The sequence below is a fragment of the Erinaceus europaeus genome, chromosome 9 (genome assembly GCF_950295315.1).
Source record: "Erinaceus europaeus chromosome 9, mEriEur2.1, whole genome shotgun sequence".
NCBI lineage: Eukaryota > Metazoa > Chordata > Mammalia > Eulipotyphla > Erinaceidae > Erinaceus > Erinaceus europaeus.
Window position 1 is genome coordinate 111,937,765 of NC_080170.1, and position 26,013 is coordinate 111,963,777.

General features: G+C 45.6%; 1 protein-coding gene across 3 annotated transcripts in view; it reads left to right on the forward strand.

The window, feature by feature from the left end:
- DGKG (diacylglycerol kinase gamma) overlaps nt 1–26,013 on the forward strand; it is a 273,168-nt gene that overhangs the window by 199,727 nt on the left and 47,428 nt on the right. For all 3 annotated transcript variants that reach the window (XM_007519772.3, XM_007519774.3, XM_060198557.1), the window contains one exon: nt 1,071–1,248. In XM_007519772.3, coding sequence (XP_007519834.1) covers nt 1,071–1,248 — 178 coding nt within the window. The remainder of the gene's footprint in view (nt 1–1,070; nt 1,249–26,013) is intronic.

Genomic DNA, 26,013 nt, shown 5'->3' on the forward strand with positions numbered 1-26,013 from the left:
CTTAGGGGACATAGCTCTGATATTTCTATGCCCCCTGCCCCCATAAGCTAGATAAAGGGCATGGCTTTTGTAGTTAAATTCCCCAAGTATGAACCACGGCTCTGCTGTTTGCCACCTGCACAGTCGTGGAGAGTTTAATTCATGTCTCTGGTTCTCATCTTTTCTTCTGTAAATGAAGTAAACTACCCACAATCCCAAGGAGCAAGTCTCAGACCTAATACATTTCTTGCTGTGTTGTTTAGCATTGTGCCAAAGTGAGTTGACATTACAGATATATGAGGTAGACAAAATCAAGCCTTCTGGCCTTCTGTACTTGGCGGGGGATGTGGGTGGTAGAGACTGGAGGAAGACACTCTGCACCATCAGCAAGCACGTATGCCAAAACTGCACTTATGAGACAGATGCGGGAGACAGGCAGATTCTGAAAGTCTTCCAAATCTTAGTCTTGTGCTTCTCACAGGAGGAATGAAGGAGTGAAGAATCTACTGTGTCCTGGATCTGTGTTCCACTGAATCCTTCTTGATAGTTAGAAAGGGGAAGATCTGATGACAGATTTGATGAACCAGAGAAAAGCTTTGTGATTGTCTTGTGAACCACGCCTATAGACCTTCTAGATCTATCAGTGGTCCCCTGAGGCCGGCTTCTGCAGAACGGATCAGAACTGGGTCTCCTCTCTCGCACCCTCCACCTACCGCCTCAACTTACTACAGTGATCAAAGCACTAGGTCTGAGTGGCTTTGCCCAAGATTCAGCTTCTTTCTTATTTGAGAGAGAGAAAGAGGGGGATAGAGAGATATCAAAGCACCAGAGCTTCCCTCAGTGTTGTGGAGACCAAGCTCAAACCTGGGTTGCACACAGGGCAAAACAACACACTATCCAAGTGAGCTAGATTGCCAGTCCCAAAATTCATCTTTGTGTAGAGGCAGACTGATAGTTGAAGGTCTCTCACATCCTTCACAAGAGCCCCATTTCCCCCACCTCCCGGCCCCCACACATACACATACTCATAGTACTTTGAGTTGGGATATACTGGCAGCACTCACAGATAATCTTTTCTCTCTTCCCACCAGTGTGATGGGGTCGGGGTAGATTTGAGCAACATCTTCCTTGAAGGCATCGCCATTCTCAACATTCCCAGCATGTATGGTGGCACCAATCTCTGGGGAGAAACTAAGAAGAACCGGACTGTGATTCGGGAAAGCAGAAAGGTCGTCACCGACCCCAAGGAACTGAAATTCTGTGTCCAAGGTAAGCTGTGCATGAGAGAAATTACCCTAGATCAGTGCCCCAGGGAGAAGTGTATTTCTGGTTCTGTGAGCAAACTATCAAGGTCAGTAACAGGCTCTAGAAGTCCCAGTAGTCTGGCAGGAAGCCAGAGCTTGAGAGAAATAGGGACCCAACATCACTGATGTTGCAAAGTATTTTGAGTTATTGAAGAAAATTAACTATACGGAAGCCCTAAATGACAGTCACTAGTCAAATTGGGGAATGATGGAAGATGGAGTCAGATGTTTCCTGTCAATGTTATTAGTGTTCTCCAATAACTCAACCCAATAATCAGTTCTCAACCTCCCACTTCACCTGCCAGGGCATTTGACACAACTGTGTACTCCCTCTGCCTGGAAACACTGGTCCATTGGTTTCTACAACTCCACACTGTTCTGATTTTATTCTAGAACACTAGTTCCTATTTCTCAGCCTTTTTCACTAAGTCCTTATCCTCTCTCTGACCTCTTGGTGCTGGGGGTTCCCCAAGCAGAGAGCCCTTGCTCCTCTTCCCTTTTTTTATCTGTACTCACTCTCTCAGTGACCTCATCCAGTGGTTAGACTTTATTTAAATATCAAACGAGTACCAATGACTTAGCCTATCCAAACTTGAATTCATAGACTGGGGAGATAGCATTCATGGTTATGCAAAAAGATTATTATGCCTGAGGCTCTCAGCTCCCAGGTTCAATTCCCAGTACCACCATAAACCAGAACTGAACAGTACTCAAGGAAAACCAGCAAACAAACAAGACAGAATTCTTGATGTCCCTGCTCCAAGCTTTACGCCACTGCCTTCTCTATCTCACTTGGCAATAACTCCAGCCTGTCCATTGCTTAAGCCAAAAACATTTGGCACCATTTTTACCTCCTCCTATTTTTTTTCACATTTCCCATTCAGTCCACCAGAAAATCTGTTAGCTCTGCTAAAAAAAAAAAAAAAAAAGTCATGACCCAACCACTTCCCACCACTATATTCCACCATCCACTGTTCCTGGTATTACTACACATCCTTCCAAGGAGTAACCAGCTTCTTCTTTTTTTTTTTTAAAGAATAGATTTTTTTTTAAATATTTATTTTATTTATTCCCTTTTGTTGCCCTTGATGTTTCATTGTTGTAGTTATTATTATTGTTATTGATGTCGTCGTTGTTGGATAGATAGGACAGAGAGAAATGGCGAGAGGAGGGGAAGATGGGGAGAGAAAGACACCTGCAGACCTGCTTCACTGCTTGTGAAGCGACTCCCCTGCAGGTAGGGAGCCAGGGGCTCGAACCAGGATTCTTAAGCCAGTTCTTCCGCTGTGTACCACCTGCGCTTAACCGAGTAACCAGCTTCTAGCCCACTTCATAGAGCTTTACTCACCACTACATCATAGTCCCCCTCCCCCATACATATTTCAGCTTGTAGCCATCTCTTGTTCAAGATATTGCAGCTGATCAAAATAGAGCCAATGATCTTCAGGTGACCTAGAGAGACCCTGATAGTCTGACTTCCCATTTCCTCCAAGATTACAACTTCTGCTCAACCCACTGACTGTTTCTACCACCTTGGCTTCTCTAACACAGCAGACTTTTTCCAGAAATAGACCTTTTTTGGGGGGGAAGTAATCCTGGGTAATGTGTCTTAGTGGTCATCAGTTGTGCCCTCCTTTTTTTTTTCTTTTGCCACCAAGGTTATTGTGCCTGCACTACAAATCCACTGCTCCTGGTGGCTCTCTTTTTTCCGTTGTTGCTGCTGGATAGGACAGAAAGAAATTGAGGGGGGATGGGAAGACAGAAAGGGGGAGAGAAAGATAGACACCTGCAGAGCTACTTCACCATTTGCAAAGGGACCCCCCCCCTGTAGGTGGGGAGCCAGGGGCTTGAACCAGGATCCTTGCACTTCATACTATGTGTGCTTAATCCAGGGTGCTACTGCCCAGCCCCTAGCCTTCCCCCCCCCCTTTTTTTAACCTTCTGGGATACAGAAAAGGGTTTCCTAAAAATGCCCTTCAAAACTCTCTTTACCTCTGTACTCTGTACCAGTCATTCCCACCAATGAACCAAGTGGAACTCAAGACAGTGTTTTCAGCAACTCTCATTCCTCTGTGGAAGGAATGAATGGACCTGTTAATCCTCAGGTTCTCCTTGAGCTATTGAATTGGAGGGTGGAGCTGTGTATCAGAGTATTAGCAAAAGTGCCACAGCAAGAGTAAGGAGGCTAGTTTGAGTCCAGGTGCTGCCATTTTTTTTTTTTTTGGCACATCAGTTTTCTTTGTTGTAAAACCACCATCTTGTGGGGGAAATTCTGATAAGTGAGTGAATGGGGTTAAACCAGATAATTGCTTCTTCAACCAGGTTTGCTTGTTGAAGATTTAGATTCCTGAGCCCCTGCTCATTCACTGGGGTGCTTCCTAGGAATCTGAATTTGTAATGATGTGTCTGCAGGTGACTCTGTTGAGCTTCCAGGCTCAAGAACTACTGACATAGACAAATGTCCATGAATCTGTGTCTCTGTTGTTGTTTTTTTTTTTTTTAAGATTATTTATTTATTTATTAGAAAGGTAGAAGGAGAGAGAAAAAGAACCAGCTAGCACTCTGGTACATGGCTGCCAGGGATCAAACGCAGGACCTCATGCTTGAGAGACCAATGCTTTATCCATTGTACCACTGTATCTCTGTCTTTTGATGTCCCAAGCTATTAGTGCTAAGGCTGGTTTTGATTCTACCAGTCAAAGGAGATTAACTATAGAATTAACTATAATTAACTATAGAAGAGAAAGATTAGTTGTTTATTACAGTTTCATCTAGTAGTTATTTATATGCTGTATTCCTAAGCAGGGTTATTAAGAGGTATCATCTGGGGAGTCGGGTGGTAGCGCAGCAGGTTAAGTGCAGGTGGCGCAAAGCGCAAGGACCAGCATAAGGATCTTGGTTCGAGTCCCTGGCTCCCCACCTGCAGGGCAGTCACTTCACAAGTGGTGAAGCAGGTCTGCAGGTATCTATCTTTCTCTCTCCCCCTCTCTGTCTTCCCCTCCTCTCTCCATTTCTCTCTGTCCTATCCAACAACGATAACATCAAAACAACAACAGTAAAAAACAAGGGCAACAAAAGGGAATAAACAAATAAACATAAATAAGAAGCATCATCTGTGTACCTTTGCCCTGAGAGAAGACCTGGGGGTACATCTTATTTTCTGTTGCTTTCTTAAGTCCCTTTTACTTCACACAGTAAACTTTTCAATTTGTATAAATTATTAAACTGAATAATGTGTTCCTCCTTCCTCCCTTGGCAGGGGAAGTTGTGGGTGCTTGCAGAGGGTGGGGGGAGTATTGGAGGTTATAGAAAGTTCCAGCAGACTTTCCCACCCTGGTGCTCCTACCCTTCCCTCCTCCCTGGCCTCCAGCCCCATTAGAACAAAACTAGATCAGAATCCCACCCTATGTCCCCAGCCAGGGGACTTGGGGAAGCTTTTGCTAAGGACATATTCTTGCTGGGACACAAGGACAGCCAGCATCTTCTCTTGACATGTCTAACCATGCATCTTCCCCTTCTTTGAGAAGAGTAATGTGTCTGCTGATCATTTACAGGAACTCTCTTCCCCAAATCCCCCTTACCCACCCCTCCAGAATGTGCTTTCGGAGCTAAAAATGAAGCCAGTTCCCATTTTGTAGATGAAGATGCAAGCTGATCAGAAAGGAAGCCAAGGGAAGGCTTCTGGGTAGTGCAGAGACACTAACACAGAGTTCTCCTCTTGAAAGGATAGTGTTCTCACTTAAGTTGAGAGGCTAATGAAGAAAAGCAAAAAAAGAGAGACCTATTTTAGTGGAAGGGCATTGGCCTGGGAGTCAAGAGGGCTGAATTCTTATCCCAGCTTAACCTCTCACTTGTATATCGTGGTGGGAAAATTGCCCTGTTAATCCTTTCACCTACTTGGGCCTCAGTGTTCCCCATCTGTTTGTTTTTTATTATTTTTTTAAAATATTTATTTTATTTATTTATTCCCTTTTGTTGCCCTTTGTTGTTTTTTATTGTTGTAGTTATTATTGTTGTTGTCGTTGTTGGATAGGACAGAGAGAAATGGAGAGAGGAGGGGAAGACAGAGAGGAGGAGAGAAAGATAGACACCTGCAGACCTGCTTCACCTCTTGTGAAGCGATGCCCCTGCAGGTGGGGAGCCGGGGTTCGAACCGGGATCCTTATGCCGGTCCTTGCGCTTTGCGCCACCTGCGCTTAACCCGCTGCGCTACAGCCCGACTCCCAGTGTTCCCCATCTGTAACATAGGTTGCCAGACAACCATATTGGTTTCTCTAGATCATAACTTCCTTATGACTCTATGGAATTAAGGCATGGACCAGAAAGCTGGACCAGTCATAGAGCACAGGACTTCTGTGCTTTTGGCTAAAGTTGTTTCGCAGTATCACATGTGCCCGTGTTGAGCAGTCATTTAGTGTCTGTATCTCTGTCTGTCTCTCTCTCGTTAAATAAATAAATAAATGAATAAATAAATAAATAACTTTGTGTGTTATAAGTCAAGGCATGACTAGATTTGAGTAAACCTGCCTGGCAGGTTTCTCCCTTCTTTCTATTTTGTCCCACAGTCTAGAGGCCTGTAGTTGAGAAGGCAGAAATCTCTCTCTACAGGATATTCAGCTGTTGGGATTCTTTTATTTTTTTTCTTTTTAATTTTTTTAATTTAATTTTCCATTTTGTTGCCTTTGCTTATCGTTGTTGTTCTTATTGTTGCTGTTGTTATTGCTGTCATTGTTGAATAGGTCAGAGAGAAATCAAGAGAGGAGAGGAAGACAGAGAGGGGGAGAGAAAGATAAACACCTGCAGACTTGCTTCACTGCCTGTTAATCGAATCCCCTGCAGGTGGGGAGGTGGGGAGCCAGGGGCTCGAACCGGGACCTGATGCCAGTCTGTGCGCTTTCTGCCATGTGCACTTAACCCACTGCACCACCGCCCAGCTCCCTCTGTTGCGATTCTTTATTTATTCTTTTACAATTTCATTGGGATTGGAGGTGAAAGAGAAGTCAAGAAGGAGAATAGTAGGAAGGAACGGGGTTACCACATTAAGTATAAGAAGAAATAACAATACAAGGGGCTACTGTCAAGTTTCTTTCACCCAAATCAGTCTTCCTCCTTGGAAAAGTAATCTCAGAAAAGAGATTGTTCAGTGGTAGCACAGAATGAACTCTGTAAGAGCACTGCCTGGTAAGAAAGCCGGACAGGATGCAGAAAAAGCACCAAGCTTTCAGCTGAATGAGCTCACTTTATATTTCGGCATCACACTTTCTAGTTTAATAAACCTTGGTTTCAATTTCTTCCTGTATAAAACCGCTACAGTGATACTTAGCCTGTTTTGAAAATGTTAGGGTATGAAAGTGTCTGGGACATAGTAGAAGATCAAACTTCTTTTTTATGTTCTCTCACTTTGAAGCCTATTTTATGATAGTGCATGCCAGTTGAATTCCTAATTTTGAACTTCATACCTTTAACAATACCATCTGCCTGCACTGGAACAAGAAACCCATTAGCAAGGTTATACTTACTTCTCCATATGTCTATTTCACAACTGGGGGAGGGGGAAGTGACTCAGAGAAGGGGTAGGAACTATGTAAGTGTTGCCCCACGGTGGCATTAGAATCAAATCCACCATTATTTTATTTTATTTTTTGATAGAGATAGAAATTGAGAGGGAAAGGAGAGAGAGAGAAGGAAGGAGGGAGGGAGGGAGAGAGGGAGGAAGAGAAAGAGTGAGAGAGGGAGAGACCTTTAGTACTGTTTCACTGCTTGTGAAGCTTTTCCCCTGAAGGTGGGGGGCAGGCTTGAACATAGATCCTTGTGCACTGTGATGGGTGTGCACAACCAGGTGCGTCACCACCCGCCCCACTCCCCCAATCCACAATTCTTAACTTAATCCTAAGTGGTCAGTATCTGAAGATAATTTCCTAGTCCAAGAAATGACTCTTCATACCTCCGTGGAAATTCTACTCCTCCAACTCCCACCTTGATGGTCATCTCCTCCCTGGATTCTGGGGTGGACCCTCTGAACGTGAGGCCAGTCACTCAGTTCCTTGAGCTCTGGATGTGGCCTGCCGGCTACCAGCTTGCTGGCTGTGAGTTGGCATGTGTATCCTTGTTACATCATTCTGCTAGAACCTGGAAAGAGGAACACATGTTCTTCGTCTTTGTGTCTCTTTAAAGTTCACATTGTTCTATAGAATTGTTAGCTAGAGGGAGGAGAGCGAAGGGAAGAGGCTTGCCTTAGTTCTGGTAGCAGAATAAGCAGTGGCTTCAGGAGCAAGACAAGACCAGGTACTTACTGAAAAAGGTCGAGGTTGGGGAAAGAACTTTACAAAGATGGGAGGCTAAGAATTTTGTTTCCCTGAACCATTAGAAATTCATTTGATGAGCTTTGTCAGATACCGTCGCATAAGAAAGATATAATGCAGAGGACGTGTCATTGAGAGTCAGGGTTGACTAAGAGAGTAAGCATTGAGTTTGAAATTGGAATACGCAGGTGTTCCCACCAGCAGCCGTGTGGCACCAGTTGACTCACTGAACCCCTCCAGTCCTTCATTTCAGTCCCTACGAAAAGGGAACAATCACAGTCTCCCTTCCTCTGAATTGTACTGAGGGCTAAAGGAGGCCATCCATGTAAGAGTTCCCCCACTTAGCAGAGCACCTAGAAAATGGTCGGCACTTGATCATTCGTGATCACTGGGATTGTCAAGTGATAATTGGAAGGTGACAAATGTTTAGTCTGTAATGAAAAAGGAGTCAAGTGTAGAATTTCATGCTTTTAACTTCTGCCTCAGGACGTGAGTCTGGATTAATTTTTAAGTTGCCTGTAACTCCAGGGTTGTTTACTGGCACTGTGTGTAAGTGTGTATGGCTGTTGCTGCCAATTGGGGGAGGGAGGGTTATTCCTGAGCAGTCAGTTCAGTGAAGCAAGGTGAGGGTAGATGGTTCCAATTCTTGAATCTAGGTGAAGTACCAAGGGTATAGCACCAAGATCTGTCCCCTACACGACCCCCCCCCACACTGTGTGTGTATATGTGTATGTATAATGTATAATTTGTTGGAATGAAACAGAGAAATTGATAGGGAAAAGGGAGATAGAGAAAGAGAGACACCTGGGTCCAGGCAGCGGTACACCTGACTAAGTGCACACGCCACATTGTGCCAGGGCCTGGCTTCAAGCCCCTGGTCCTTACCTACAGGAGGAAAGCTTCACAAGTGATGAAACAGGTCTGCAGGTGAATCTCTGTCTCTTTCCCTCTCTATTTCCCACTCCCATCTCAATTTCTCTCTGTCTCTATCCAATATTGAATAAAATAAAATTAAAAAGGGACCAGGTGGTGGCACACCTGGCTAAGTGCACAGGTTATAGTGTACAAGGACTCAGGTTCAAGCCTCTGGTCCCCATCTGTAGGGGGAAAGCTTCATGTGTGGTGAAGCAGGGCTGCAGGTGTCTCTCTCTCTCTCCCTTCCTTCTCCATTTCTGTCTGTCTCTATCCAATAGTAAATAGATAATAAGTAAAATAAAATGAGAGAGACACTTGCAGAATTGCTTCACTTCTCATGAACTCCTGCAGGTGAGGCCTGGGGCTTGAACCTGGGCCCTTTTGCGTTATAACATGTGTTCTCTGCTAGAAACACCACTACCTGGGCCCCATCAGTCCCCAGGTTTTTGAGGAGTGAAACCCTGGGAAGTTCTACTGTTGTTTCCTATTGGACCATATGCTGGCTACAGATGGACTCTGACTAAGTCCTCCTTTACTCAGCCTCACATGTAGCCCCAGCTGGGGCTTTGGCCTTGACTCAGCAGCAGCCTTGAGGCTATGTCACCCATACCTGGCCTCTCTGGTTGTCTGACTTTAAAACAGCATTCCTGGCAGTACATTCTTACCCAATCCAAATGATCTGCCAGTGGAGTTTCCTGCACAAGGCCCTAAGCAGAGAGTAGAAAAGTCTCCCCAGACTTGTACTAAGTATTAGTTTTGGCAATTCCTGGTAAGTGAATACAGTGAATCAGGCATTGTTAGTAGAATATACTTTTGAGTCCATTTCCCAGCAGTGGCCTGACTTTCTGTCATTTAGTCAACACTCACTTATGAAATACCTTACCAGGTGCCAGGCATATGTGTTCAGTGGTGTATACAAACAGACACAGTCTCTGTAGAGACACAGTCTCTGTAGCCCTTACAGAACAGAGGAGGCAGGCCTTGATGAAGTAAGCCCACAAACTGGCATATAGTTAAGAACTGTGACAGTTGCTAAGAAGGTAAGTCATATGGCCACCCAGGACTCAGTCGAGTAATGGGAGGCTCACGAGCACTCCTCATTGCCCTGGTACTCAGGCCAGCTGAGCAAGCACTCGCTGGCAGGTGCAGGCAATCAGCAAACCTGCCGTCCAGGTGCTGAGGGCTTTCCTGGAAAGCGGAATCCCCTCCTGCTTCTAAGTCAGTTGGCTTTGCTACTTTGCTGGCACATGGGGTTCTGTGCATCTGGGTGAGTTCTCTCTGATTATGTGGAACATACCGTGAAGCCCATGGTGATAGGGGTAGGATGCCATCTAGCCATCTCTCAGACTCAGTCTCCCATACAGGAAGCTAGAGTTCAGCTGAGACCCAAACAATTGCAAGCACATGTGTTTTCATTTGAATGAAATCCATTAACAGAGAGTGTCCTCTTGGGCTCCAGAGCTGTCCAGAGTTATAGGTTCTTAATTTTCCCACTTGGTGGAAATCTAACCAGAAAGACAATCATAAAGGACAACGATTGGTCACTTGTTGCTCATTTCAGTCAAGAGGAAATAGAAATAGCCCTAAGAAAGTGTTCATTTCATAAAGGTCTCTCTGGCCAACATCTCTGCTGGGGACTGAGACAGAGTCAGGTGAGTGAACTATAAGGAGCGTAGAAATGATCAGGGAAGGTATGTACTGGGCCCACACTGAGCGCTGAAGCAAACGTGCCAATATGCATGGCAGTCCTACCCAGTCATTGCGGAAGACACAGAGACACATTACTCTGCTTTTCATAGAAAGTGGCAACTTTGTCCTTCAGTCCCTCTAGAATCAAAATGCCACAAAGTCAGCATTATCTCCCTTCTCTTTACACACCTTCTCCCATCCCCATGTTCCTTGCCCTGTTTATGGCCTTACCTATTGCCCAAGCTACAGACGTAGAGTCCTGCTATTTCCTCCCGCAACTGGCTCATGGGACTCTCCTATAATCACTTCTTGGTGTTTTGTTTGTTTGTTTGTTTGTTTTGTTTTTGTTTTTTTGCCACCAGGTTTAATGCTTTGGCTCAGTGCCTGCTCTACAAATCCACTGTTCCTAGTGGCCATCTTTTTTCCATTGTTGTTGTTGTTGCTGCTGCTATTGTTGTTGGACAGGACAAAGAGAAATGGAGAGAGGAGGGGAAGATAGAGAGGGGGAGAGAAAGACAGACACATGTTGACCTACTTCACCATTTGTGAAGTGACCCCCCTGCAGGTGGGGAGCTGAGAGCTCAAACGGGATCCTTGTCCTTCGCACTGCGTGTGCTTAACCCAGTGCGCTGCCACCTGCCCCCCTACTTCTTATAATTTTAAGAATTTAATTATTTACTTATGAGAGATGGTGGCAAACAGAGTAAAGAGAAAAGAGAAAGAGAAAAAGCAGAGCATCACTCTGGCACATGTAATGCTGAGGATTGAACTCAGGACCTAAAGCTCTTTGCTCCAACACTATAGTCACTACACCACCTCCTGGGCCATACATATAATTATGCTGAGGGTAGAATTCCTCCCATCCAGCCAGGAGTCTCTTCAGGAATCTTGAGGTCTCAGAGACTATGCCAGGTATAGGGGACAGAAGAGTTTATTAACATCAGCTGACCAAAAGCACCTGGGAAGGAGCACATGGAGCACTGAGTCAGGGGCAGTATTTGACTTGGTCCCCTAGCAGATTAGAATTTGCATATGTGATACTGCTGTGCAGTGTCCCAGGCCCCCGGCCAGACATCAGCCCAGAGAGAAGCCCAGGTCTGCCTCCCTGCTTCATTCTCCCCACCCCACCTCTGGGTCCTTATCTATGCATCAGACTGTCTCTCTTGTGACATCTATCAGGGCTGCCAGAACTCTAAAGGTTAGACCAGGCATGTGTCCACAGCTTCCCAGGGAAGACCTCACAAGCCAGTTCTCAGATCCCTGTTTTTATAGAAATTCTCAGACTTTTAGTGTGGTAATGAGATCACAGCATCACAGGTCTCTGAGATGGTAGAGATAATTTTACCTTCTATGTAAAGAAAGAATGAACAAAGTCAAGTGGCTTGTCCTCAGACAAACCCAGACTGAGATGTCAGTCTTTCAGCACTTACAGGCCAGTCGGCTGTCCATTAGAGCAGGGCTTGGCAAACTTTCTGTAAAGCACCCATAGTAACTGCTAAGATGGGTTCTGTGGGTCATTTTCCTCTGATGTAGTTACCACATAGTTCCAGATCTGCCACGGACAGACACCCTTTCTAAGCCATGCCTACTACTTCTAAGTGTCCTCCCCCCACCCCACCCCTGCACCGCCTCACACACACCCTCCTCTCTCTCCGAGTCCTTATGGAATTGGAGTTCAGAGCCCTCAGGTTGGTTGTCTTCCCCTAACATTCTGGGAGTATGGACCAAAATTCTTTATGGGGTACAGAAGGTTGAAGATCTGACTTTTGTAATTGCTTCTCCACTGGACATGAGTGTTCAGTTCAGCCTTCCTCTTTCTGACTGGCTTTGACCCCAAGTTGAATTTACTGGAAATATAGGAGAAGTCCCTTTCCTTCATCTGACTTCTTGAAGAGGACTCTTGACTCCTGCTGTCTCCTCCTCTTCCTGTCCCCCCGCCCCCAGCCCCCAACACACCTCAGAGAGGCTAGAGAGGTAGAAAAGTACCTGCCAGGCAGCTCAGCCTCTGCAGAGGGAAAGCTGACTGGAAGCTTCAGCTGGCTGTGACCCCAACTCCATTCTGTCTGCTCAGAGCAGAACTGCAGAGCCCAGGAAAGCTTCATTTTTCACATGTAGGAGGACTCCTCTACTGACTGACCTTTTGGCAGGCTTGGACACTTTCTCCCTCTTCTCCTTGCCCAATCTTGGCTCACCTCTAGACCCTGTTCCCTTGTAGAAGCTCTTTAATAATTTAGTATGAGGAGCTTCTTAAATCCAGCCCACAGGAAGAATCCATGCTGGCCATACCCTGCATAGTACACATATTCGTGTTCTCGATTGGCTTCTCATTTATGCAAAAAAAGTTTCATCTTCTCCATTAGTCACTGAATATATATCAGACAGTGATTTTTCTGAGTACTTACAGGTCAAACACACTGCATATTTAATTATTTAATCCATCTTTTGACTGAGGACACAGAAGCTAGTAGAATTAAAGTGACTGACCCAAGGTCAGATGGATAAGCGTGATAGAGTCTGGATTTAAACCTACCATCAACAACCTGCTTCAGGCATTATGGGGCTCCAAATACCAACGTAACATCTGTAGCACCCTTGTAGTTCAGTCTTCCTAGGAGAGATATGTAGGACAATCATGCTAATACTAACATGGTAGGCAAACAGCACTGAGTCACAGAGATAGGGCTTCAGAGACAAGAAAGGGAGATGCTATATTTAGAAACTAAGCCCCAGGGCCAGGCAGGAGCACACCTAGTTAAGCTTCCCCACATTACCACCTGCAGAAAGCTGTTTTCAAGGCCCTGTTCTACACCTGTTCAAGGGGCTCGAGAAGGAAGCTTCATGAGTAGTGAAGCAATGCTACAAGTATCTCTTTCCCCTCTTTCTCTCTTCCTTCTACTTCCCACTCCTTCTCTCTCAATTTCTCTGTCTTATCAAAAAGAAAGAAAAAAGAAGGGAAAAATGCCCACCAGAAACAGTAGGTTTGTTGTGCAGGCACCAAGCCCTAGCAATAGCCCTGGTGGCAATTGACAATAATTAAAAAAAAAAAAAAAAAGAAAGAAAGAAACTCAGTCCCTGCTGCCCCACACTGTGGAGGTAATCAGTACATGATGTATTCATGGACGGGTGAATGAATGAGATCGTTTGTGTGGGGGCTGGGCAGTGGCACACCCAGAAGAGTGCGCATGTTACTGGGTACAAGAATCTAGGTTCAAGTCCCTGGTCCCCACCTACAGGGGAGGCTTCATGAGCAATGGAACAATATAGCAGGTATTTCTTTCCCTCTTCCTCCTCTTTCCCCAATTTGTGTCTCTGATTTAAAAAAAGAAAAAGAAAGAGAGAAAGAAAGAAAAAGGGAAAGAAGAAAAATAGAAAGAAAAAGAGGGGAAGAAAGATAAAAGAGAAAATTGGGGGGTTGGGCGCAACACGTTAAACACAGGTGGTGCAAAGCGCAAGGACTGATGTAAGAATCCCAGTTCGAGACCCTGGCTCCCCACCTGCAGGGGCGGGTTACTTCACAAGCGGTGAAGCAGGTCTGCAGGTGTCTATCTTTCTCTTCCCCTCCCTGTCTTCCCCTCCTCTCTCCATTTCTCTCTGTCCTATCCAACAACAACGACATCAATAACAATAACCACCGCAATGATGAAACAACAAGGGAAAAATGGGAGCATTGGGTTCATCATGCAGGCACTGTGAGCTTCAGTAGTAACTCTGGTGGCAAGAAAAAAAAAGTAGTGTGTTAATATTTGAAACTAGAAAGAATTTTGTATCACAGTGAGTTCATGAGAGAGAACGGAGCCAGATGCAGTAGCACACACAAGTAGCCCAAGGGGATTCCGGAAAGATAGAGGCCCAGGAGTAGTGTGCCAGAGATTATACATGATCCTTTCAAAAAGAGGAACAGATGATGACTTTGGCCCCGGAGTGAACAGAAGATGAGAGTCATGTGCACTTTGGATTAGAGGAAAACAGAGACGCTGGCAGCAAGCAGACTGACCAGTTAGAGACTGATGCAGAAGGTCAGACTTCAGGTCTAAATCCTTAAACTGGGAATCAGTGACCTAAAAGTCAGCAGAAGATGGAAGACCAGCAAATGGGATAATACCACATGGATGACTCCTGTCTCCCCAGAAACCACCCAGCAGGAGCCCATCTTCTTCTGTGCACAAGTTCAGCCTTGCTCCACCTGCCTCCACACCCAAACACCCCGCTCCCCCATGGCCAGCGGCTTCCAGTAACAGAAAGCATGCCTTCGTTGGAACCTCTGTCTTTTCCATGTGCCTATCTTTTCCCAGTTTCAGCCCAATTCATCCAATGCTTGTAAAGCACTATTTGAATTCAGCAATGGATGCTAGGAAGAATTCACATTCGCCATCTCACTTTAATCCCCATAGCACCCCTGAGAGGCACTTTATAATTAGAAAAATGAGGCCCAAGGAGGTTAATTGACCTGCCTAAGGCCACACTAATTGGCAGATCTGGGACTAGAGCCAAGTTCTGACATTCCAAATGGCATTCTTTCCATCCACGTTGCAGCCCTCTCCCCTTCTTCTCCAGGTCTGGACAGTCCTGACCTAGCAAACAAGAAAAGTTCTTCTCTGTTACAGCATGCCTCAAGCTTTGCCTTCCTGAGGCAGGTGGGTGGTGGAGACATCTCTCTCAGCTGTCGTCCATTTTGCTCTGTATCGCTGTCACCTGAGCTCATTTGGGTGAGTGGGCAGACCTTGATTTGAGTCCCAGCTTTACCACAGGCAGACCTGCTGACATTGGGTGAGTTTTGCATCTCTCGAAGCCACAAGGCTATTTATTTATTATTTTTTAATGCCAGGATATTTTCTGTTATTATTATTATTACTATTAATATTATTATGTTGCCTCCAGGATTATTGCTGGGGCTCAGTGGCAGCCATTTTTTTTTCCTTTTTTTTTTTTTTTTAGTGGATAGAACATAGAGAAATTGAGAGGGGGACAGAGAGAGGGAGAGAAAATGACAGACACCTGCAGACCTGCTTCACCACTTGTGAGGTGACCTCCCCTGCAGCTGGGGAGCCAGGGGCTCAAACCCAGATCCTTGCATGAGTCCTTGCGCTTTATACTATGTGCACTTAACCCAATGCACTACCGCCCGGCCCCCTGACCAGGATATTTTCTACCTAGCAAAGTTGCCACAAGGATTCAAAGAAATGACTCGCTTAAAACTCCAACAACCCTGATTAGTGTCTGTGCCTAGTAGTGGTTATTCTTTTCATGCCCTCATTGGAACCACAAGGTCAAGATTCCTGAGAACTCTGCCACCTCCTAGGCCTTACTAGACATCCTCACCTTTGCTTTTCTTAGAGTCAAAATTCTGTCAGTCTCTCACTTCAGAGACATTCCCAGAAGATTCTTTCTGAGCAGTTCCCCCAATATACAGCTCTGTAGGTATACAGAGTATACAAATTGTCTCTCACCTTCTGATGCCTGGCATCTTATAGAGAGATCTAGAAGCCTCTGTCCTCAATGCCCAGAAGCTTCTTCAGAAGTCTTGCCTGAGCCAGGAGGAGAAAGCCATACAGGCTAGGGTGCTCCCTGTTCCCGATTGCCCCCACCACACAAAGACTTTCGGGAACCAACAACAGTGGCCGTTGTGAGCAAGCACTTGCTGCTTCTGGTGCCTCTCCAGATTCAAAGGAGGTCTCGAAACTTTACATCAGGCTCAACCTGACGCTGTTGACTGGCTACGGAAGAAGGGCAAACGCTAGAAGAAGTGCAGGGGTGCTCCAACATTCTGTCTCCTGCCCAGCAGGAGGAGTGGCCAGGACCACTGCCAATCTGCTCAACAGTCAGGACAATCAGGAAAGCCAGTCTTTGCTGGAGCAAAGGCTAGAATGTTCTGGCCCAGAGGAAGGCTCTGAGGAGGGATGTGGCCTACCCAAGGTCACACAGCAAGACAGCCCAGAGGTGAGACCTAAGTCTCCAGCTCTGCCTGCAAGACCAGCACAGACCTACTGACCCTGCAGTCTCTCCTCCTCCTCCTCTTCCTCCTCCTCCTCCTCCTCCTCAGAGCATTGACTCTAGGCTGCTTCTTCCTGACTCTACCTCTCCAGAGTCAAAAGCACTTCTCTCAAAGCACTTCATGCCCAGATGGGCCTTTACTGACTGACCCCCGGGAGCAGAAAACAAACCTGAGCCAGCAGGACTAGGGCAGGGCTCAAAAGAGACCCCTCAGAGGGGTCAGAACTGCCTGCCTCCGAGATTTCCAGGTCCCACTCTACTTTCTTGTGTTGTGTGTACACACACACACGCACACGCACACGCATGCACACAGAGAGAGAGAGTGGAGTGGAGAGGAGAGGAGAGGAGAGGAAGGGACATAAGGAACCCATTTCCAAATTTAAAACGGAATCTTCTCTATTTTAGAATTTTCTCTATTTTAGTATAAAAGGAGAAAATTAGAGGTGCTTTGTTCGCCTTGGGGTGGGGGAGAGGAGCAGTCCCCCTTAAAATCTCAAGGTGGTATTTATTTTTTTCATTTCTTTTTTGGGGAATTAATGTTTTATATTCAACAGTAAATACAATAGTTTGTACATGCATAACATTCCCAGTTTTACATATAGCAATACAACCCCCATTAGGTCCTCTGTCATCCTTCTTGGACCTGTATTCTCCCCACCCACCCCAGAGTCTTTTACTTTGGTGCAATACGTCAATTCCAGTTCAGGTTCTACTTGTGTTTTCTCTTCTGATCTTGTTTTTCAACTTCTGCCTGAGAGTGAGATCATCCCATATTCATCCTTCTGTTTCTGACCTATTTCACTTACCATGATTTTTTTCAAGGTCCATCCAAGATCGGCTGAAAACGGTGAAGTCACTGCTTTTAATAGCTGAGTAGTATTCCATTGTGTATATATACCACAACTTGCTCGTCTGTTGTTGGACACCTGGGTTGCTTCCAGGTTTTGGCTATTACAAATTGTGCTGCTAAGAAATATGTGTACACAGATCTTTTTGGATGGGTGTGTTGGGTTCCTTAGGATATATCCCCAGGAGAGGAATTGCAGGGTCATAGGGTAGGTGCATTTCTAGCCTTCTGAGAGTTCACCAGACTGTTCACCACAGAGGCTGGACCAATTGACATTCCCACCAGCAGGGCAGGAGGGTTCCTTTGACCCCACACCCTCTCCAGCATTTGCTGCTGTTACCTTTTCTGATGTATGACATTCTCACAGGAGTGAAGTGGTATCTCATTGTTGTCTTGATTTGCATTTCTCTGAAAATCAAAGACTTGGAGCATTTTTTCCTGTGTTTCTCAGCCTTTTAGATCTCTTCTGTGGTGAATATTCTGTCCATGTCCTCTCTCCATTTTTGGATGGGGTTATTTATTTTCTTGTTGTTAAATTTGACAAGCTCTTTATATATATTGGTTATTAGCCTCTTGTCTGATGTATGGCATGTAAAGGTTTTCTCCCATTCTGTGAGGGGTCTCTTGGTTTGGGTGATGGTTTCTTTTACTGACAAGGTGGTATTTTCTTTCTTTTTTTTTTAAATTAATTAATTAATTTATTTATTCCCTTTTGTTGTCCTTGTTGTTTTGTTGTTGTGGCCATCACTGTTGTTGCCATTGATGTTGTCGTTGCTGGATAGGACAGAGAGAAATGGAGAGAGGAGGGGAAGACAGAGAGGGGGAGAGAAAGACAGACACCTGCAGACCTGCTTCACCGCCTGTGAACCGACCTCCCTGCAGGTGGGGAGCCGGGGCTCGAACTGGGATCCTTCTGCCGGTCCCTGTGCTTTGCACTACATGCGCTTAACCCGCTGAGCCACCGCCCGACTCCCTAGGTGGTATTTTCTATGCCCTTTATGATATCTTTCTCTCTTTTGTTACCTCTTCCCTTCTTATTTTCTTTCTACTCATACCCCCATCCCCTTCCTCTCCTTTTTTCTCTCCCTGTTCCTTGTCCTGGTCTTCTCTGGGTCATGTTAATTATCACCTGCAGAAACCACGCACGCATGGTGAAGATAGACTTCCCAACGGACACCCTATAATATCACAGTAACAGAGTTCTGTGCAGGACGCTGGCTGGCCTCAGCTCTGAAGCTCTCTGTACCCCTTCAATGAGTCATACCTGCATAGTCCTGATAACAGATTCAGAAATGCTACATACCTTCTCCCAAAGGAGTGGAACTTGTGTGTACCAAGAAATAAGATCCAGACCCACATCTGCATGCAACCCTGACTCTGTGCTCCAAGGCCAGTCCCTATAGCACACCCCTTAGGCTAGGATTTTGCAGTACCACCCTCCCCTCCCCCGCTACTTCCCAGCCCTCTTGCCTATTTGATTTGCTGACAGGGAACCCTCTGCCTCTCTCCTTGTGTCTAGATTAGGATCTCTACAGAAAGTGCCCGTCATGTGTTACTCTGCAGGTTAGTTATGGCAGAGGTACCTGAAGTCTTGGTGCTTTGAGAGGCCAGCTGGAAAGGTGGGAGTGGGCTGGGTGTGTCCTGTGGGCCAACTCCAACCTTTCTCCCTTCCTGTCTTTGGTACCCAAGAAATCCCAGTGGACCCTCCTACACAGAAGATCAGGAGAGTTTTTTGGGGGTCCTTTCCCTATGTCCCAGGCTATTTCCAGGCCGCCCTGCTTCTAAGCTGACTTTGAAACTCTTATACAGGGAACAGTCTTTCATCTGCACAGACTAGACTCAGCAGGAAGCTTCAGTGGACTGATCAGTGCCTGGCTTTGTTGGGCTTTGGGTTACTTGAACTGCCAAGGGCACGTGGCCCATCTCCATGGAAATGTGGCGGCAGGCAAGGAGTCCAAGGTGGTGCCTGCCCGCCTGCCTGCCCGCCTGCCACAACTCACCTGTCTAGACTGTGAGGGCTGAGCTGGTCCCTGCCACAAGGAGAGGCTGACCTTGGATCCCTTTAGAGTAAAGAAAGAGACAGAGAGACACCTACAGCCCTACTTAACTACTCGTGAAGCTTTCCCGCTGCAGGTGGGGACCAGGCGCTTACCTGGGTCCTTGCTCTCTGTAATGTATGTGCATAACCAGGTGCACTACCACCTGGCCCTGTGACGTAAGTTTTGTTGTTGTCCTAGGCTTGGGCTGAATTGTGTCCCTCTAGAACTTTCAAAATGGGGCTGTATTTGGGGTTAGGGACATTAAAGAGATGATTAAGGGGGCAGACAGTGGAGCATCTGGTTAAGCACGCACACTACAGTGAGCAAGGACCCCGGTTCAAGCCCCTGGTCCCCACCTGCAGGGGGAAAGCTTCACAGGTGGTGAGGCAGGGCTGCAGGTGTCTCTCTGTCTCGCTCCCTCTATATCTCCCCCTCCCTTCTCAATTTCTCTCTGTCTCTATCCAATAATAAATAAACAAAATAAAGTAAAATAAAAAAGCAACAGATTGGGAGTCGGGCGATAGCGCAGTGGGTTAAGCGAAGGTGGCGCGAAGCGCAAGGACCAGCGTACCCCTGGCTCACCACCTGCAGGGGAGTCGCTTCACAAGCGGTGAAGCAGGTCTGTATGTGTCTGTCTTCCCCTCCTCTCTCCATTTCTCTCTCTCCTATCCAACAACAACAACAATAACTACAACAATAAAACAACAAGGGCAACAAAAGGGAATTTTAAAAAAGCAACAGAATTTTAGAAAAGCAACAGATTTAAAAAAATAAATAAAGAGATGATTAAGTTAAAAAGAGGCACTTAGGGTAGAACCCAGTCCAATCTGACTGGCATTCATTTTTTTTTTTTTTGGCCTCCAGGGTTATCACTGGGGTTGGTGCCTGCACCACAAATCCACTGCTCCTGGAGGCTATTTTTTTCCCTTTTGCTGCCCTTGTTGTTTATCATTGTTGTGGTTATTATTATTGTTGTCATTAATGATGTTGTTGTTGGACAGGACAGAGAAAAATAGAGAGAGGAGGGGAAGACAGAGAGGGGGAGAGAAAGACAGACACCTGCAGACCTGCTTCACCACCTGTGAACCGATCCCCCTGCAGGTGGGGAGCTGGTGGCTTGAACCAGGATCTTTACACCTGGTCCTTGAGTTTCACGCCACGTGTGCTTAACCCACTGTGCTACCGCCCGACCCCCCTGACTGACATTCTTATAATAAGAGGGACACAGACAGACAAATGCCAGAATTGACATACAGAGGAGGAGGGGGAAAAAGAAGAAGGGGGGGTGTTGAGAAGTAGCTCATCAGGTTCAGCGCACATAGTGTGAAGCGCAAGGACTGGTGCAAGGATCCCGGTTCGAGCTCCCGGCTCCCCACCTGCAGGGGAGTCGCTTCACAGGCGGTGAAGCAGGTCTGCAGGTGACTATCCTTTTCTCCCTCTCTCTGTCTTCCCCTCCTCTCTCCATTTTCTCTGTCCTATTCCACAAGAACAACAGCAACAACAGTAACAGAAAAAGCAATAACAACAACAATGGGGTGGGGGGAGTAGATGGCTGGCAGGAGCAGTAGATTCATAGTGCAGGCGCTGAGCCCCAGAAGTAACCCTGGAGACAAATAAGTAAATAAATAAACAAACCAGGTGGAGAGGCAACAAGAGGAGAGTCATTGCAAACCCAGGAGAGGGTTCTTAAAGAAACCCTGCCGAAATCTCTATCTTGGTCTTCCAGCCTCCAGGAACATGAGCAAATTAATTTGTGTTGATGAAGCTACCCAGCCTGTGGGGATTTGTTATGGCAGCCTAGCAAGCTACCAGACTTAGAGAAGACAAGCAACCCACCCTGTACCGACAGACAGACCAACCAGGTACTTAAGCTATTAGCCCCAAGCTGAAGAAGCTGTGAAGAGTTTTGTCAGTTTTTCCTGTAGCTGCACAATTACTTAGTTGTCGGACAGAGATTATTTTCTGTGAAACAGTGATAATGCCCTTTTTTGCATTTTTTAATATTTTTTAAATATTTATTCCCTTTTGTTGCCCTTGTTTTTTATTGTTGTAGTTAATTATTGTTATTGATGTCATGGTTGTAGGATAGGACAGAGACAAATAGAGAGAGGAGGGGAAGACAGAGAGAGGGAGAGAAAGACAGACACCTGCAGACCTGCTTCACTACCTGTGAAGCGACTCCCCTGCAAGTGGGGAGCTGGGGGCTCGAACCGGCATCCTTAGGCTGGTCTTTGCGCTTTGCGCCACATGTACTTAATCTGCTGTGCTACCGCCCAACTCCCCCTTTTTGCATTTCTAATTAGCCAGACAGACACCCCTCTAAGACCTTTAGACCACCCTGACCCACTGGGTCACCAGGTTGCCAGTCCAAAGCAGTGACATCTTAGTTCTCCTGTGCTGCTCAAGCCCCAGGGAAAATGACAGTGTCCATGGGTTTTTGTCTTATTACACAGGTACCCACCAAAAAATAAAAGGGGGTGGGGGCTGGTCTTCTGCTCACTGCATAGGGACGCTTCAGATTTTAGCACCTCTACTGAGGCTGTTTGATTCCCTGGCTGACCCACTGCAGTACTCAGTGTGAGTTGGGGAGGGAGCAAATGGAAAGGTAACAGGGTAACAGATTGAGGGTAGTAGGGTGCCCCGTTAGGCTGAGGATCTCCTACATCCCCCCCACCCACCCCCCGCCCCGGGATTTTCCAAGCAGCAGAACCCAAATCCCTGACACCTGTCCATCTTGAGTTTCCCTTACATCTTAAAGCAGCTAAATTTTCCATTAGCAAACCAGCAGGTGAGGTGAGAATGAGCACAAAAATTACGCAAAAGAGAGGCAAGTAAAAACCAGATCAGAGCATCCTTTTTCTCTTAGCTGCAGGCTAGATGAGTTAGATTCATGGAAAGCCGACTGCATACTTCACATTGGGTAAGTCGTCACTTACATCTTCGTCATCACTGCTTTTTTTGTTTGTTTGTTTGTTTGTTTGTTTCCCCCTTTCTCTCTTTCAGGCCAAATATATCAAAGCTTTTGACATGAATGCATGTATCTTATTTAGTTTATTTAACAAACGTGTATTGGGAGCCTTCTGTATGCCAAGGGCTAAGCTGACTGGTTGCTAGGGATGATACAAAGATAAAGCAAGAGCACATTCCCGCCTTCAGCTCTCAGGGGAGTTGCGAGAGTGACAGGAACAAAAACAGTTGCCATTGAGTGAGATCCATTCTCTGAGCTCTGGAGAAGGAGGAGACAGGGTGCCTGGGTACCAGGAGTCCTCTCAACAGAGGGCTGCCTGTGTAGGGAACAGGGACAGAGAGCAAATGCTGTTGCACACCTGGTTAAGGAATCCAGATGTTGTTCCTTGAGCTTCTAGAAGCACAGAAGAATCTGAAGAGGAGAGTGGACTGGTTGAATGTGCCCCTTGAATATGAATGCTCTTTGGGCCTTTACCTGTCAGTCTTGAGCTCCAATTGCTCCTCCTGACAGAGGGCAGGACTAAGAAAATAAAAGCCAAATGGGACTGTTGAGATAAAAGAAGGGAAAGGGGGCAGAGTCAGGGGGAGAGATCAAAGGAGGGAAAACAGACCAAACAGGATGTCCTCTTGATCTAAAACTCACCACAATTGGCAACCTCTGAGTGGAGGTGTGAAACTATGAGTAACACTGACAGCACTTTTTGTTTGTTTCATTGAGCCCAAGTATTATGATTTGGGGACGCTGGTATGCATGATGTTTGGAAGGTAGATTGAGAAATGATTGGAAGTTGTCAGGAGAAATTTGACAGGAAAGCAGAGTGACATATACTTTGCTCCCACTGCCTCAGACAATTCTGCCACTTAAATCTCACAATGCCATTTTGAGGTCAGGGTTACTATTCCTAATTTTCAAGTGAAGAAACTACATCAAAGCAGTCAGGAAGTGATTTGTTTTGATTCTTCCTACCTCCAACTCTTTCTTGTTTGGGGGTATTTATTACGTGAAACTCAAGGCCTCATACTTGAGTGTGCCTCAGAATTTTCCAGAGGGATTTTGAGAGCACATACTGGACCCCAGCCCCAGAATTTTCCAGAGGGATTTTGAGAGCACATATTGGACCCCAGCCCCAGAGTTTCCATTCAACAGGCCTGAGTGGGGTTTCTTTCTTTTTTTCTCTATTATATTATACTATATCATATTTATTTGCATGAAAGAGAGATACAGAAAGATACACAGAAAGACCAGAACACTGCTCAGTTCTGGCTTATGGTGGTGCTGGGAAATGAACCTGGGACCTCAGAGCCTCAGGCATGAAAGTCCTTTACAGAGCTATTGTGCAGTCTCTCCAGCCCAGGTTTGCATTTCTAACAGTGCTCCCAGTTGATGCTGGTGGTGCTTCAAGACCACACTTGAAGAATCACTGGCCTGTGGGGATGGATGATCCAGCAACTCCCAAGTTATGCTGTATTTTGGAATCACCTGTTGATCTTTAAAAACAACTAGGAGGGGGCAGAAGATGACTCACAAAGCAGAGTGCACAGTTTCCATGTGTGAGGACCCGAGTTCCATTCCCCTAACTACCACGTAAAAGTGCCGGCAGGTGGAAGCTTCCTAAGCGGTGGATCAGTACTCCGGTGTCTTTCTTTCTCTCTCTCCCTCTTTACCCTCTGTCTCCTATACTCTATCTAGAAAGAAAAGAAAAATAAGATGGCCTCCAGGAGCTGTGGACTCATGTAGGCACTGAGCCCCAGCAATAACTATGGTGACAAGAAAGAAAGAAAGAAAGAAAGAAAGAAAGAAAGAAAGAAAGGAGGGAGGGAGGGAGGGAGGGAGGGAGGGAGGGAGGGAGGGAGGGAGGGAGGGAGGAAGGAAGGAAGGAAGGAAGGAAGGAAGGAAGGAAGGAAGGAAGGAAGGAAGGAAGGAAGGAAGGAAGGGCAAATAACAATAAATACCACTGCTTGATTCCCAGAGCCACATATTATAATTTGATTGGTATAGATGTAACTTTGATATCATTGTTTTAAAAGACCACCCCCACCTCGGGTAATTCTAAAAAATAATACATCTAAGTTTAGACAGGCAGAACTTCACTCCTCTTTCACTCTGAGCCCCACCACTACCCTCCATTTCTGCCACCCCCAACAGAGGGCCAAGTGGAATGTCATCAGCAAGCACTATTTACAACGCCTCTTTCCAGCCCTTCTCCCATTGGATCAGGACACCCCTTTTCCTCCTAGAACTCAAGTCTCTTACCTTCCCACCCAACGCTTTGTCTTCTTTCTGATCAACCTAAACAATGTAGCACAGTGGTTACTGCTGACGATCCATCCATCCACCCCTTTGCTCTTTCGTCAACCAGGTCTTCTGGGAAAGTTTGTAGAGGAATATTTAAAATCCAACTACAGGCATGAAAGCCCAGAAAGACTTCTTGAAGTTAATGTTACTTGAGTTGAGTTTTGACATCCAAGTAACAGTAGAAGCAGCCATTTTAAGCAGTGTGTGGTATTCGTAGAGTCAGGAAAGAAGAAAACAGTGGAGTTTGCCTTGGGGAACTTGTGTTGATGTATGTGTTTGTAACAGCTGCTTAAGCCAACAGTGTCAGGAATGCTGTCAGCCCCACTATGGACTGATGGAGGTGGGCTATGGACCCCCAAGGAGTTTGATATTATCTTTAGAACTATTAAGAGTAGTTAATGGCTTTGTATTACTTTTCTTTTTATTTATTATTTTTGAGAGAGAAATAGGGAGACAAGAGCACTGAAGATTTCTTCTGTACAATGGGGTGAGACCTGGCTCCAACCCAGGCCATGCATATGACAGTGAAATGCACCATCTGAGTGAACTATTGCACTGGCCCAAATATTTTATTTTATTTCATTTTATTTTTTTATTTATTAACCTGAGCACTGCTCAGTTCTTCTTTTTTTTTTTCTTACAGTCTATTTTTTTAAAAAAATATGTCACAAATGAGATATCTAGTGCATTACTTAGAGTAGAACTTCTGCACCCCATACTGCCCCTGGGTCCATGCCCCAGAGGGATAAAGAATAGGAAAGCGATCAGGGGAGGGGAGGGGATACGGAGTTCTGGTGGTGGGAATTGTGTGGAGTTGTTCTCCTGTTACCCTATGTTTTTGTTAGTGTTTCCTTTCGCTGGTCCTTGCACTTTGCACTATGTGCACTTAACCCAGTGCACTCACTACCTCCCAGGCTTCTATATCTTCTTACCCTTTAATTACTTTCAAATTATAACCTTACTACATGTTTTCAGGAAATATAAAATCCCTAGGAAAACATAAAGATAATCACAGTTACCATCAATCTATGGCCAGAACTTATCACTGTTAAAGTTTGATGAGTTGTTGTCCTTCTCTTTCATACATATACTCACATTATTGAGAGAATGACAGGTAATTATATTTCTACTTCTCCCTCACATTTAACAATATGGCATATGCATATTTAATGTTTTTGAAATTCTGTAAGAAATGTTGGCATGGAATGCTTTTGTTGCATACTATATTATTTATTTAAGTATTCTCATACAGGTGGAAATGGGAGAGAAGGGGGTTCACATTATGAATAATACCTCCATGTTCATATTTTTATGACCTTTGATTTAATCAACTATTCTTTTTTTAAATATTGTGTTTTGTTTTTTTAAGTTATTTATTCCCTTTTGTTGCCCTTGTTGTTTTATTGTTGTAGTTATTATGGTTGTTGTTATTGATGTCATTGTTGTTAGATAGTACAGAGAGAAATGGAGAGAGGAGGGGAAAACAGAGAGGGGGAGAGAAAAATAGACACCTGCAGACCTGCTTCAACGCTTGTAATGTGACTCCCCTGCAGGTGGGGAGCCAGGGGATTGAACCGGGATCCTTACTCCAGTCCTTGCGCTTCGCGCCATGTGCGCTTAACACTCTGTGCTACCACCCAACTCCCATAGTCAGTGATTCTTTATTATCAGTACCAAGAATGAA